Source organism: Adiantum capillus-veneris, chromosome 6, assembly GCF_014529385.1.
Source record: "Adiantum capillus-veneris isolate H3 chromosome 6, ASM1452938v2, whole genome shotgun sequence".
NCBI classification, from domain to species: Eukaryota; Viridiplantae; Streptophyta; class Polypodiopsida; order Polypodiales; family Pteridaceae; genus Adiantum; species Adiantum capillus-veneris.
Window position 1 is genome coordinate 117,347,285 of NC_140936.1, and position 15,231 is coordinate 117,362,515.

Here is a 15,231-nt window from a genome sequence, read left to right on the forward strand (position 1 = left end):
ATGAGAATGCCAGTAGTGCGGGTAGACCTCTCCACTGTTGGCTGCTCCTCTGTCTGTTCTTCTGGGTGTACAATATCTAGTGTAAAGAAATCTGTGATCTGTCTCTGGGGTTGTCTCTCTTCAGCTCTCAGTAAAGTTTCTCTATGCATGTGTAACTCAAGTAGATATAGCCCAAGACATCTCTGATCCTCATAACTCATGACCCCAGATAGAGGCCCAAAACCTTCTCTGAATAGACAATGAAAACGGCCTCGTATCTCATAGTACACTGTGCAATGACATATGTAATGTACTTCTGTCTCTGGCTCTAGATGGCATAAGCTGCATATCCTGCTCTCTGCTGGTGTCCCTCTGAATCTGCCAGTCTCAATCTCGAGCTGCTGTGAGGACGTGCGTATCTGGCTAATTGCACAACGCAAACCATGAGAAAGATGCGTGTCCATATAGCTAGGTCGATTCACAAACCCATCCCCCGTGAGGTGGAGAAGATGCTCTCTATAGAAAGCCATCTTTGTGCCCAACTCCTGTAACGGCTCTATCCATGTCCTCCTCGTGTCCAGCTGGATCAGATCCTGACGAATAAGTCTATTAATCTCTACCTATGTCAGAGACCTCAAGGGTGCCCGTAGAGAGTATTGAAAAGGAGGCAACCGGTCCATGGTGAAACCATGTGTCTGAAACCATGATGCCATCTGTGCAAACCAGCATGATGTATCCCCATTAAGAGCTAATTGTCTGGAGGACTCTAGAGCCACCCTGGCATATCTGTCTCTGGTAGTATCCCATAGACTGTGTACAAAGGAGACTGATCTGGTAAGCGCCTCAATCTCCATAGGGGGGGCAGCTAATTCCGCTCCAATATATCATGCGGTACGGAAGCCTTGGCTCTAATCAACCGAGAGATCATAGATACCAGGGGCTTCTCCATACGCCTCCAACCATCCTGGCCTATAGAAGGTCCCCAAACCTGCACCCCATATAACATAGTAGAAGCAACCAAAGTATCAAAGAGCCATAACTTTGTCCTAGGTTCCTGGAAGTGAACCTGCGAACACATCCTCTCCATTCCTCCCAGAGCCGCACCAGCTCTAGTTAGTCTAGTCTCTGTTGCTCTTCTCAAAGAAAATCTCGGCCCAGTAAAGACTACCCCCAGGTAAGTGTATGCATCTGTATACTCCACAATCTCCTGACCATATTTGAAAGTAGGTACTGATCTCCTAATCCATTGCGGTGTGGTGTTAAACACCATAACCTTGGTTTTACCTAGGTTTACACACAGTCCACTATCCTCTGCAAAACTGCGTAGTGCATCCAAATGTCGTTGCATATCTTCTGGTGAGTGAGATATCAGCACAATATCATCAGCATATAGCAACAATGGGATCCACGTCTCTGCCAGCTGGGCACCCCTGTCACTCTCTCTGTCAATGAACTCAGACACATCATCAAGATACATACCAAATAGAGTAGGAGACAATGGGCAGCCCTGTTTCACTCCAATAGTAGAGTGAACTAAATCAGATACCCCTTCCGGAGGGCGTACATGTCCTACCACTGATCTGTACAAAGCCATAATCCCCCAAATCACCTCTATGGGCACCCCCATCTCCTGCAATTTGCGCATCAATCGAGCTCTTGGTACCATGTCAAATGCTTTGCGAAAATCCACAAAGCTACAATAGATCCGTCTCCCATGTGATCTGCCCTCCTCAATGATGGCCCTGAGTGTCAGAATATGATCAAGAGTGGAGAAACCCCTCTTGAAGCCGGCCTGACCCTTTGCTCGTACACCCTCGCCCGCTGCCCAATTATCAAGTGGTTCTCTAGAATAGATGCATACAACCGTGCCAATGTGTCTCCAACCATAATAGTGCGGTAGCTCCCAGGCTCTGTAGGGTCCCCAGCCTTGAAGATGGGCACAATATTAGACAACCTCGAAGTCTCAAGTAATCCCTCACACATGGCACGATTGAAAAACACTGCGAGAACCTCCATCAACATATCCATGGCATGTATAAAGTGCTCCGCTACTAGACCGTCACGATCATAAGCCTTCCCGGTCCTCATCCTGTCGATGGCCCTTTGTACCATCTCAGGTGTAAAGAAAGTGCTCGTAGCTGGGCAAGGCTTGGTAGGGTCTTGAAGGGGTTCCTGTCCAGGAACCGTATATAATGATGTCGCATATTGGCCCCACACATCAGGTGAAGTAATCACTGGGGGAGGGGAGTGCTCATGGAAGAGTCGCCATGCCTCTCTTGAGTCCCTACTCAAGAACATATGATATAAGTCTCGTTCCATCTGAGCTAGGTAAGCTGGCTTCTTCCGTCGCACAAGGCGTCGGAAAGCAATCCGAGACTGTCTGTAAGTGATGACTCCTAACAGAACATCCCTCTGAAGCTAGGCTCTCATCTCTCTGCATTCGTCATCATACCAACTATTTCGGGGCATGCTCCCATAATGTCGTCTCTTGCCCGACTGAGTGTGTGGGTATGCCACTGATGCAGCCCCATGTAGTGTCTCAGTCAGTAGAGTGGTGCACTCCTCCACAGAGAGGCCTGTATCATTTGTACAGGCTGTGCCTTCCAATAGACGGTCCCAAATCTCCTCTGTATAAACGAAATTAGTCTCTGGAGTAAATGTATAGAAGGTGTGTGACTTGCCTCCTGATGTCTGGGTTGTACTATATTGAAATTTGACGGACAGTGTCAAGAGAGCATGATCTACTGCTATGCCCACTGGCCTGGCTCCCACTGTGAGATCCTGAATGTAGGGGATAAAGCTCAGTTGTGTCATAACATAATCTACTGTACTGGCCCCATGTCTGTGTGGAAAGCATGTGAAACCGGTTGCTCCAAGAAATCGCTGTAAGCCAATAAGTATAGCTAATCCATGTGTAGTCGTCATTTCCATGAGGTATCTCCCATATTCTGTCTGCTCTCTATCATCTGAGCATCTGTCAAGTCCCAACTCACCCACATCCAGCTCTCTAAGCATCTCATCTGAAGTGTCGTAGAAGATTGTCTGCGAGTTGCCCGTTCGGGCATTGTAGTCCCCTAGGAGAATGATATCACCATCCCTAGAAAACTCCCATATGTCATCATCTAGTATAGACAAAGGCGACTGTCCTTTGGATGCAGCATACACTAATGTACTGGGAGGAAAGTAACATATGGAAATATATAGGAATCGACCTGTGTCAGCTCTCAGTCTTACCCACATATATCTAGCATGATCATCGCTTCGTACAATATGCAGTAATGGTTGTAGTTCCTCTTTGAATAGCACTGCTACTCCTCCTTAACCTCTACTCCCATGCTCAGATCTCGCATTTGTCTTGTGAGTTGTCTCCCATCTGTATCCCACCACATGTGGCATCACCTGTCCAGGGGCCTGATGAGTCTCTGAGAAGAATACAATATCCTTGTCTTTGAAACTGTCCTCAAATGCACCCACGTCCAACCTCATAGACCCATTACAATTCCAGGTAGCCATCTTCAGCGTGGTCCCATATGTCTCGCACCGTCATGCAGTGCGCCGCTCTAAAACCACCACCTATCCATCTCTATAGAAGGCCATCTTTCCCTTCTCCCTTGCCGTTGTAATCTCTGGCATTACCTCTCTCATATGTGCGAGCTATGAGAGAGTCAGGTCATCACCAAGGAAAATACCTACCTTTTTGAGAGTAGGCCTCTTCCTCAAGAATTCCTTCTTCTCTTCCAACGAGGGGAAGCGTAGTATGAGAGCTCTCCCTTTTGAAGACTCTCCCATGCCATCACTTTTCTTACCTACCCTCCATGCTTTTGTGTGCAGAGGCTTCTCCATCCCCATCATGGATATAAGGCTTGTGACCTCTTTCTCCACATTGTTTATGTCCTTGAGACCAATCACTCTCACATGCAATGCTCGCATCCGCCTTCTTTGTTCCTCTTCGAAGGTCATGTTGATAAGCGTCGGTGTACAAGGAGTTTCTTGGCCTTTCCCTTTCTTGGCGACCTCAATCCATTTTTCGGCCTCGTCCGTCTTTTTCTGTGTCCTTGTTATCATCTCCGCCCATGAAGATGTCTTTGCCACACTCAGTTTTTCTTCCTCTGTGATCATCCTTACCTGTTCCTTGATTTCCTTGATTTCATCTATTACCGAGGGCTGAAATTCGCCTTCCTCTAGTCCACATCTTACTCTATCAGCGAGCTCCTGTTTGAGGGCTGAGAGTTCTTCTTTGAGTGTCTGTATGTCTTTGTTAAGGCTCTCTTTCTCCTTCTTCCATTGTCCCCCTTCATTGAAGACCATCTGAAGGAGGTTGGCCTTCTCCTTTCACCATCCTTCCATCTCTGTTTTCCACTCCTTCATTTCCCTCTCCATCTGCGCCATCCGCTTGTTCGTGAGCATGAAGGTTGCCTTTGCTCGCGACTTGCAAACAGGTGAGACATTGACAGCATCCGTGTCTTGTGCAGGGTCTTGTGCAGAAGAGATTGCTTCCATGCTTTGTCATTCAAGAGATGTATCGGGTTCACTTACCATTTCGCACACAGAATTTTGCACTGAAACCTACGCGTATGATGTCGCATATGATATCCAACTGAGCTACGCGTATGATGTCTTCCCAGCTACATGTAGGATGCCTGACCTACGCATAGAATGACGACCTATGCGTATGGTGTCTGTTGACCTACGCATATGATGACCCTCCTACGCGTATGGAGTAAAAGCGCCTACCTGTGTGAATGTTGTTTCCACCTACGCGTATGATGATGCTGCCCGTGCGCTCTTGCCGACGTCTACGCGTATGATGTCTCCGTCGGCATTGTTTTCGCTTGCGTAACTAACCACCAGCTATTGCTGTCCAGCTTTTATGCAGTAAAAATCTCAGATGATAAGAGGGCCTTGCGCCAGATGCCTTAACTCCCAGCACTGTCCAAAGCTGTCCTGCTCATATCACGCAGCCCCTGGCTGCTTGAGAATGCCTGCAAGTGAAGGCTACCCCGAAGGGCGCAAAGCATGTACCCTGCTGAATGTAGATGATGCAGTCCCCAGCGGGTCTGCCCTAGCTTCAACCCCTGTAGGAAAAGAGCGTCTACGCAACCCCCTGCTGGAGATAACCCGTGCAATCAACAAGCCCGCTCAGGGCGCAGAATGTACCTGCTCGCAGCCCCCTTCTGAGGTACTGCCCCGCTGCAAGAGCTCAAAACATAGCCATCTGTGATATCCCAAGCACAGCCCTACTGTGGCTGCTCCGACCTGCAATAGTGTGATGAAAACAACCCTTCCAGGGCGTGACCTGTGGTATCCGAAAGCAGCCCCCGCTAGATGGGAGGCTTGCTGTATGCACCCAAAACCTGGGATGTAGGGGCGCAACCTTCTACCCCGCGACCTGCTCCTGAAAGAGAGAGAGAGAGAGAGAGAGAGAGAGAGAGAGAGAGAGAGAGACGAAATGTACTCTGCGTATCCGTGTCGTACGCTAGGGTTTGCTGCTGTCTGTAGGGGCCCTTCAGCCTCACGCTCAACAGCCCGCCAGAGAGAGAAGATCCACGCGGTAGACATGGAGAGAGAGAGAGAGAGAGAGAGAGAGAGAGAGAGAGAGATGCGTCAAAATAAAACGATATGTCTGTTTACATCTACCGAAGACCTAAAAGACATGTGAGACACCATCGTCATATGATTTAAATGTCAAATAAGAAAAGTACACACACAGGTGAACTAGTAGAGTCAGTTCGTAACATATCTCCTGCGAAGGCTGCCACTGTAAATACCATCATAGAAACTCTCTCACGTGCCCTTGGAACATAGCATCAATCTTCTCTGTAAACAACCTCGTAGAACCTTTGTATGGCTCTCAATACTGGTCTGCATTCAACCCAGACAACGTGATCTACCAAGTGGGACAAGGGTGTCGAGATCTTCTAATCTGTGTAGTTCTATCCAGAAGAGTCCCCCTAATCTTAAGAGTGATAAGACTCATGGAATTCTGTTGAGGGGTGCTACTCTAGAAGAAATCTCACCTGTCTTGTAAGAAGTCCTTTGCTACAGCATGTCAAACTCAATGATAAAGGATGTCTCTGTATGTGTAACTGTAGCAAGAAAAACGCAAGGCATCTTTGATTAAAATAGTCCATCTGTTACAAACTTGGACACCCCAAGTCGAAAATCTAGCACAACACATGAGAGAATCACTGAAAATACTTATCAGGGGCCCTTTCGGTATTTATTTTTATATTCATGTTGAGCAAAGTTACAACACCCGCGGGAACTCTGCTCTTAGTCTCTGCGTCCAAATGCTCTGCAAAGTGAGGTCCCAAGGGTCTATTTATTCTTAAAAGGGATGCCCAAAAGCAATAATTTCAAAAGCAGTCAAATCCCAACAGCATCTAGCCTAAAAACTATCAAAAAGCAGCCAGTGCAATTGGCGGAAATTCGTACAACAGCCACGTCAGCATGTCAGCGCTTTTTGCGGAAAATCCGTACGACAGCCATGTTAGCAATTAGCGCAATTTGCGAGACCTCCGTACAGCCTTCCAGGTCATATGTTGTGCCTCGGGTTGTCATGTCACGTCATCAGTTTGTGACATACCCCCCTCTTGAAAGAATTGTAATCGCCTTACGCCTCCAAAATCAAACATAAGCCATAAACCAGTTCAGTAGACACTGACTCTAAGTATTGACGCACTAGACCACACAAATACAACACTTCTGCAAAGACGAGAGTCACATAACATTCAGATTATATCACATAGAATCCATTCAGATCTAGGAGCATGATTCCTGGCAACGTATTTAGCAATCGCATCTAGATCCACATCGGACCTCACTGATGTCGGATTAACTAATCCTTATTGCGATCATGTACATAGATTTCTCAAGACCGAAATGCTCCAATCATTTCCTCAATCATTCCATCTCCACTCAAACACAATCATGTGCGAGTAATCATTTATGGGAATTCCAATCCATCAATCAGACACTGAGTTCATATTGGACAAAGTGTTTGAATCATTCAATTCTAGTCATCTTTTCATTGTGTGGCCATCTCATCCCTCGGGAACTCTTGATGCGCTCACGACAGTTCCATTCAATCAATCATCATGATCAAAATTCATAATTCTTATTGTTATCAGGTTCATTTTGAAGCTATCATTGCTTCGAATTCATCATCATCTCATTCTTGATTTTCACTGTTATCTATTCACAAAGAGAGAGATCTTCCATAAAACATTAGTTTCACTTGTAAATCAAAGTCATCTTCAAAATTATTCATCCATAAATTCACAAAGCAAAATATTGCCAGTTCATTCGTAATTGTTTATCTAGTATTTGTTCTGGAGCGAGTATCACCTCGCCCAGTTCTATTGTTAATCTGTCAGCCATTCTCACTCTTGTGCCTTTTTGAGGCACCGTGCAGATATATGTCCTTGTTCGACACATTCAAAACACTTTCCCGTTTTGACGTAATCGTCTTTCTGCTCTTCTGTCAGTCGAGGTCGCGTATCTTTCTATCGTCTGCTTCTGTTACGACTTGTTGAAGGTTCATCTGATGGATAAGTCAAGTTACCGAATGAAACCGGCCTGTTCAATCCAAAAAGGGCGGTAGACTTTAAACTTAAACCTTATTTGCTTTCACCCATTATTAGTCGTCTATTCTACCTGTACTTTCAAGAGAAAACAAAGGGGGGAGGGATACAGGCTGCTAGATTGCACCTGTATCAGTAGACCGACACCAGATTGGCCCCTAACTTAGGCGCCCCTTTCGGTATTTCTTTATTGTTCAAAAGAGGAAATAAACGTTGTGGATCCCTACAAGGTGCCCCGCACAAACTTGGCTGAATTTCCACTGTTCCGGCCCGATTTCGGCAACATAACTGTACTAGGACCCCACACAGTCAGTATTCCCACGCATTGACTGACTTTCCCGACGCATACGGGCACTTTGCAAAACCTGGCGAGAATTTGCAGCACACTGAATTCTCTGTTTTCAGCTACAGTGTCACTTTCACAAGACACATTTATTACAGTTGGTCTAGGATGGTTCACATTGGACGGACTCTCTGGGCTGGGCAGTGACACGTGGCAGCAGAGATACGGACTGATCTAGTGGACATCGTGGCCAGGTCACCACATGGCTGACATTTATGAGCCGTTGGTGGCTCTTTATGGTGGTACATATGAGTAGTAGCGGTTGGTCATCGGGATTATCTTCTTCACCTTTGGTCCAGCATCGTCCTCTAGAGAGTGAGTCTATACACAGAGCAAGTCTTCACCATCCTTGCAGATCAGAGCCTCGACACCCCCATTGTACCTGTGAGTCCTGGGCTGGAGCAGAGTGTGCTGCAATGCCAAAGTCTGTATCAGTCTTTGAGATAGTCGAGTCATATGTTCTGGTCTGCCAGTAGTAGCGGTTGGTCATCGGGATTATCTTCTTCACCTTTGGTCTAGCATCGTCCTCTAGAGAGTGAGTCTATACACAGAGCAAGTCTTCACCATCCCTTCACATCAGAGCCTCGACACCCCCATTGTACCTGTGAGTCCTGGGCTGGAGCTGAGTGTGCTGCCATGCGAGAGTCTGTATCAGTCTTCGAGATAGTCGAGTCATATGTTCTGGTCTGCTGTTGTGTCTTTGTGAGCTCTGTTGACGTCTATTGTTTCCTTTCTGTTCAGTCTATTTGAGTGAGATTGTCCCGCACATTGCACTGAGGACCACCCACTGTAGAGAGCACGACACATAATCCGCGCTACAGGTGCTCTCATTTTGGCGACCACGATGGGATCTCAACAGAAATCTCACTCTGTGAGATGCAAATCTTGAAGCTAGTTGGGTCTATCTAGCTTCACTGACCTTGCCTTGCACTGTTCTCCTCTCGCCTGGTCCAACTGGTCTAGTCTTTTCTCACCCTGGTCCAACCTGCCCTCGTCTCTGGTCTAGACCTCCTCGACCCTCGTCTAGTCCTCCTCGTCCCTGGTCCAGCCTGGTCTAGTCACTTGCATGTTCTAGACCCTGGTCTAGTCCTCCTAGTCCCTGGTCCAGCCCGATCTAGTCACCTGCTTGGTCTAGTAGAGTCTAGACATGTCTTCAACCACTTCAAGGTTTTCTTGCCCAAAGCTTGGTTGGTTTGGTGGTCGCTGCATGACCCATACAAGGCGGTCAGTCGAGCGTCAAAGCACACTCCTGAGTCCTCTGAAGTACTACAACATATGACGACCCTTGGAACCTGTTAGAAGTCTATCAACCTCATCACCCATACCTCCACATACGGCATCACCCATTCCTCCCTCCGGTTCCACATCTTCTAGATCACCTTCTCTAGTTAAGCTCTCTCCTATTCTGCTACAGCAGGATACTGAGCAACAGGCTCAGCAAGGGGCCATGGAGCCATTGGCTAGCGTTTTGGCTAAGGTAAACATCAAGTTCCCTACATTCAAAGGTCTCTCTTCAAAAGATGCTGACGACCATGCAAGGAGTTTTGTATCTCTTTGTAGGGGTCGTGGTCTTAACAAGGAAGATGCTTATTTGGTACTCTTTGCATCCACCTTGGATGGCTTAGCAAACAAATGGTACAGCCAGTTTGCAGAGAACCATTTTGAACCTGGGCAATCTTAAGGCAACAATTCTGTGCAGCTTTCACGCTCGGTGACTACCAGGAGAAGGTGTTGGATGAGTTAGCCAACATGGTGCTCCAACCAGAGGAGACTTTTGCAGAACTTATGACGAAAACCAAGTCTCTGGTTGCCAAGCTTCCCCAGCAACCAGGTGAATTTATGGTTAAGAAGTGGGTAGAGAAGGCGCTTCCCAAAAGTTCTCAGCAAAAACTACGAGAGAGTCTCCGACCCGACGCCACTCTGGAGGAGTTCATCGCAGCTGCTACGAGGATAGAGGGGGCTAGGAAGCTATTCACCAACCCCCCTCACATAGAGACCCCCTCTATGTTTTTGGAAAGTCCTTCTAATCCTTTAACTTCTTTACACAGGGAACTGGAAGCCCTAGAGTTACAACGAGCTTTTAAAGAGGAGAGGTCCTTCTCCCTTAGACAAGAGAAGCCTCCACATCATGAGGCATTGGAACAAATTACACGTGAGCTAGAAGAGCTCAAGTGTCAGCAAGAGACGAAGGCTACGGTTTGGTGTAGCTCATGCCGCTTGCAACAAACTTGGACACTCCAAGTCAAGAATCAACCGCGACAGCACCAAATAACCACTTCAAAACAATTCACAGATCACAATAGATTTGCACTGGCCCGACGGAGTTCCGTGCCTAGAGATATTGGCCCCAAAGACTGGCGCCCCTTTCGGTATTTCTTTTTGTATTGATCAATCATCAAAGTAGAAGAGAGCGGTTAGGGTTTCACTCTCACACTCTGCGTCCAGATGCTCTGAGAAGTGAGGCCCTCACCACTAATTTAAAGGTTACAAGGGATGCCCAAAAGCAGAGCCCCAAAAGCTTGAAAGCAAAAGCAGATTCTCTCTCTCAATGAGAGTCAGTAAAAAGCAAGTTCTCTTTTTCTCTTTCTTTCTCCCAAATCAAAGCGAAAAGCTGAGATTTGCGTCGCTCAAAATTTCCCCAAAAAAAATATAATAATAATAATAATAATCCGCCTCCGTGATTTCCGGAAATTAGGGTTTCTCGCAGAAATTAGGGTTTCTGTTGTCCGCCAAGTCATCACTTTGTGACATACCCCCCTCTTGAAAGCATTGTAATCGACCGCGATTACGCCTGCAAAACTGACAAAAGCCATTAACCGTCTTAGCAGACACTGACTGTTAGTACCTACGTACTAGGAACACACATCTAGCACATGTACAAAATCCACAAGACATCACCCGACATCACAGGACATCACCAGACATCACATGACATTCAACATTCATTCGGATCTTAGACCATGATTTATCGGCAATGTAGCTAGCAATCACATCTAGGTCCAATCGGGACCTCATCCATGTCCGATTGACTAACCCCTATTGCAACCATGTCTATTCGAGATCAATCAGACCAAAATGCTGCAGTCATTTCGTCTATCAGTTCCTACACTCACAAGAAGTCAAGAACAAATCAGTATCATTATCAGGAATTCCATTTCATAAAGTCATCCAGCAGAATACTGTCAGCTCTCAGTATCCCTGAAGCTCAAAGAGACATCAGTGACTTTAGTATCAAAATCGAGGCATCTGTTGACAAAGGAGCGGAGTAACTCCCCTCTTGTGCATCCCACTCCACCAGATCTTCGGCCAAGCTGAGTTTCTGGGTTCCGTTTGGAGTAGACGATGCTAAACCAAAACGTCGAGGTAAAGTTTCACAATCCGAGGAGTATTTGCTAGGCCCTCCTCCTCCATCCACTTCGCATCAACTGCAGGAAAGTTCTTGAACTAAACCAAGAACCGCCTTCGGACTTTACCTTTCTTCGCATCGTTATGTGCCAAAATTTGTTCAGGAACAAGGATCTCCTCGTTTTCTTCCACTTTGGGTTGCTCATCAGGCACATCACCCTTAACAGGTTTCAAGAGACTCACATGCAATGCATTGTGAATCCTCCAAGTATCTGGCAGTTTCAATCGGAAGGAGACATCATTTATCTTGTAAGTGATCTGGAAAGGTCCGTAGTATCGCATACTAAGCTTTGGAAAAAGCCTCTCCTTTCCCCTTTTCTTTCGTAGGCGTGCCTTCTCAAAAGTAAGAGCACCCAATCATCCTCCTTCAGTTTCAAGTCGCGACAATGGCGATCCGCTGCCTTTTTCTGTCGTTCTTGAGATTTCTGCAAAGTCTCGCGAACCTTGGCAAAAGCCGTATCTAAATCTCGCGAATATTCATCCGTTTCCAATATCTAATCTTTCGTGCTCAGGAAGGATGGAACCTTCACAGCACTTTCAACAATCTCACATGGCGTCTTCCCCCGTCGAAGAGTGTATCATGTTACTGTAGGCAAATTCTACCAAAGGTAAGTTCTTTTCCCATTGAGTCTTCTGATCCGAGATACAAGACTTCAATAAATCTAAAATCACTGAATTGGCAATCTCAAATTGCCCATCAGTCTGCAAGTGGAATGATGACGAGAACTGCAACCGCGTGCCAATGTTCTCCCAAATTGCCTTCCAAAACAAACTCATAAATGTGGGGTCTCTGTCGGAGACAATCGTCTCAGACGTGCCATGTAATCAGAAAATCATCGTGATCATTCTGTTTTCTTGGGAGATCAAAAATGAAATCCATTGCAATACTTTCCCAGGGGTGGGTGGGTATGGGTAAAGGCTGTAACAATCCATATGCCTTATGCCTGTCAAACTTGACCTTCTAGCATACCAAGCAACTGCGCACAAACTCTTCCACATCCTTCTTGAGTCACGGCCAAGAGAAGTATCTCTCTACCCCTTTCATGGTGGTAGCAATGCTGCGGTGACCCGTAAAAGGTGGACAGTGGCATTCAGTCATAACCTTATCCCTCAACGGCTGTGTAACGCACAACATAGTCTTTCTCATCAAGTAGCCTTCCCGAAGGGAGTATCCCGCTACTGTCTCCCCATCCCGTATCCGTGTGAAAATATCTACAAAATCTGTATCTATAGCATACTCATCGACCATATCCTATGATGTATCGCGGAAATAGCCAGACCAACGGTTTCCGAGACAAAGCATCTGCCACCACATTCTTCTGTCCCTCACATGGACAATCTGCAAGTGAAACTGTGACAAGATGTTCGCCTACCGCATCTGCTTTTCTGAAAGCTACTTCTGTGAGTGACAAGAAGTAGCGCAAACTCTGATGGTCTGTAAAGATAGTAAAATCCGCTCCGAGTAGGTAGTGCCGCCACTGAGTAAGAGCATGGATCACTGCCAAAAGCTCTTTCTCATAGATCTGTGCTGTCATCTCCGGCCTAGAGAACAAACGGCTCTCGTAAGCTATGACATGGCCTTCTTGCATCAAGACCGCACCCAGACTACGACCAAAAGCATCACAAAATACTTCAAATGACTTCTGCAAGTCCGGCAAAGTCAAATCTGGTCCTGTAGTCAATTTCTCTTTCAATGTCCGAAAGGCAGTCACCTCTGTGGGTCCCCACGAGAAAGGTACTCCTTTCTGTGTCAAGGTATGCAAAGCGGAAGCAACCTCTGCAAACTTTCGTATGAACCGCCTGTAGTACGAACACAGTTCTAACTTCATGGACATTCCTCAAATCGGGCCAATCACGGATAGTCTCTATCTTGGCCGGGTCCATTCGCACTCCTGCTGTTGACACAATGTGTCCCAAAAAGTGTATCTCTAGTAGGAAAAATTCACTTTTCTTTGCATTAATCACTAACGTGTGATCTCGTAATGCCTGAAAGACTTGAAGCAGATGATCTCTGTGTTCTGCCTCATTCTTGGAGAAAACAATGATGTCGTCAAAGAAAGTACCAACAAATAGCCTGTACTCTCGAAAAATCCTATCCATCATCCGGTTAAATGTCGCACGAGCATTGGTTAAGCCAAAAGGCATCACCAAAAACTCAAATAACCCAAAAGTCGTCCGAAAAACTGTCTTGTAGACATCTCTCGGCACTATCCTGATCTGATGATATCCACTCTTCAAGTCAATCCTGCTAAAGCACGAGGATCCCTGTAACCTGTCAAGTATATCATCGATGCACATTCTCCAAGATCCGTCTTTCTTCAAAACCAACAACACTGGAGAGCAATATGGTGAAGTACTAGGTTGGACAAGACCCTTTTCCAAGAGGTCTTTCACTGGGTTCATAATCTTTTCATTCTGTACTTGGCTCACACGGTAAGGTGGCCGATTAGGTGGCGTGCTTCCAGATATCAGATCAATGGTATGATCTTCAGGCCCTCTCAAAAGCAATCGGCATGAGCGTGGAGAAAAAAATCTTGGCGTTCTTTTCTTCAGCTCAAAACATATTCAACCTTTATCTATCGTTCATTTCTCCCAAAAGAATGAGTAAGAAAACTGAAGTTCATCAAGTACAATCTCTAAGCCCTTCATTTATCAAAGTCGCTTTCTCGGCCTGGTAGTCAACCACGGCGTAGTTCTTGTGGTACCAAGGGATCCCGAGTAGAACGTCACTCGCGTGCCCTGAACACCTCTGTCATTGCAAACGAAGTTTGCCAATGCTCGGTGTAATGGCAACATCCCATCCGGGTGCCAGTCGAACTACCTCCGCCTATGGCGTCAGTCTGTCGGGCGTAGTTCCAAATCGAGCCGCCAATTCCAAGTGAAAAGAAGTTGGCCTTGGCTCCTTCAAAAGGGATTCCTGATCCTTCACTTTGCCCCAAAAGCGGCAAAGTTTGTACTTTCATTCATTAGATTTGGTGCAGATCCCACGCCATGTGGTACCAGTTCTGCTTTTCTGTCTACCTTTTCTGCCACATTCCTTAGCTGCTCTCGAACTCTTAGACCTGTCGTTGTCTTTATCATTCTGTTCTTTCTATGCCTTTTTAGGGCACTTCGCAGAGATATGTCCATGTTCCCCGCATCCAAAGCACTTCCCCTCTCTGATGAAGCGAGCTCTCTCCTCAGGAGTAAGCTTGGGTTGTGCATCCTTTTTCTCAGGGTTGCTCTTTTTCTTTCTACTTTCATTCCCAGAAGTCTGTTCGGCTCGTTGTGTCATGGCTTTATCTGTGGGGTAGGTCAAACTGCCAGAGTGAATGGAAAAGCCCCGCTTCGCATGACTCATCAACTCCTGAATACAAGCTGACTTCTGTTCCAAGCAGTGATCTCAGATCTCTGTAGGTAGACCCAAGGTAAACCGCTCAATCTGTTCTCTGAACGAGATCTTCTTGAATGAAGAGGCGGGTAGAAAAGAGCTCCAGAATCTTTCACAATAAGCATTGATTGTGTCTTTCTTGGTCATCCGAAGATGGTTCCAAGCAGCTCATATATCTCGTTCAAACTCTTGCGTCAACCAAGAAGAAATAAAAAGCCTCTTAAATTTCAGCCATGTAACTGGCGTAGTCCTGTTTAAAAGAAGCGTGGACCACCCAGTACGAGCATTCCCCTTAAGGTAAGAGGTAGCTCTCCGAATCTTGGAGGCTGTGAAGAGCTTCCTCCCGCGAAAGCGATGTCAAACTGCTGTATAAAAGACAAAGCCTTCGAAGCATCTGAGCATCCTGAAAAGTATCAAACTTGATCGAGTGGCCACCTTCCTTAAACTCTCAGACTCTCTTGCTTTTATCTTCGAGAAAGTCATACTGGTTGGCTTTGTAGAAATTCTTCTTGTTCGCATAAAACTTTCCGTCATCGGAATCTGAGCTGTCT

General features: G+C 46.3%; 1 protein-coding gene across 18 annotated transcripts in view; it reads right to left on the reverse strand.

The window, feature by feature from the left end:
* The window catches only part of LOC147456139 (uncharacterized), a 187,461-nt gene that overhangs the window by 11,214 nt on the left and 161,016 nt on the right, over window positions 1–15,231 (reverse strand). For 16 of the 18 annotated variants that reach the window (XM_086514707.1, XM_086514701.1, XM_086514699.1 and 13 more), the window contains one exon: window positions 5,997–6,065. The exons of 1 other annotated variant lie outside the window; for it this stretch is intronic. In XM_086514707.1, coding sequence (XP_086370833.1) covers window positions 5,997–6,065 — 69 coding nt within the window. One more of the 18 variants, XM_086514708.1, reaches the window with a different exon arrangement.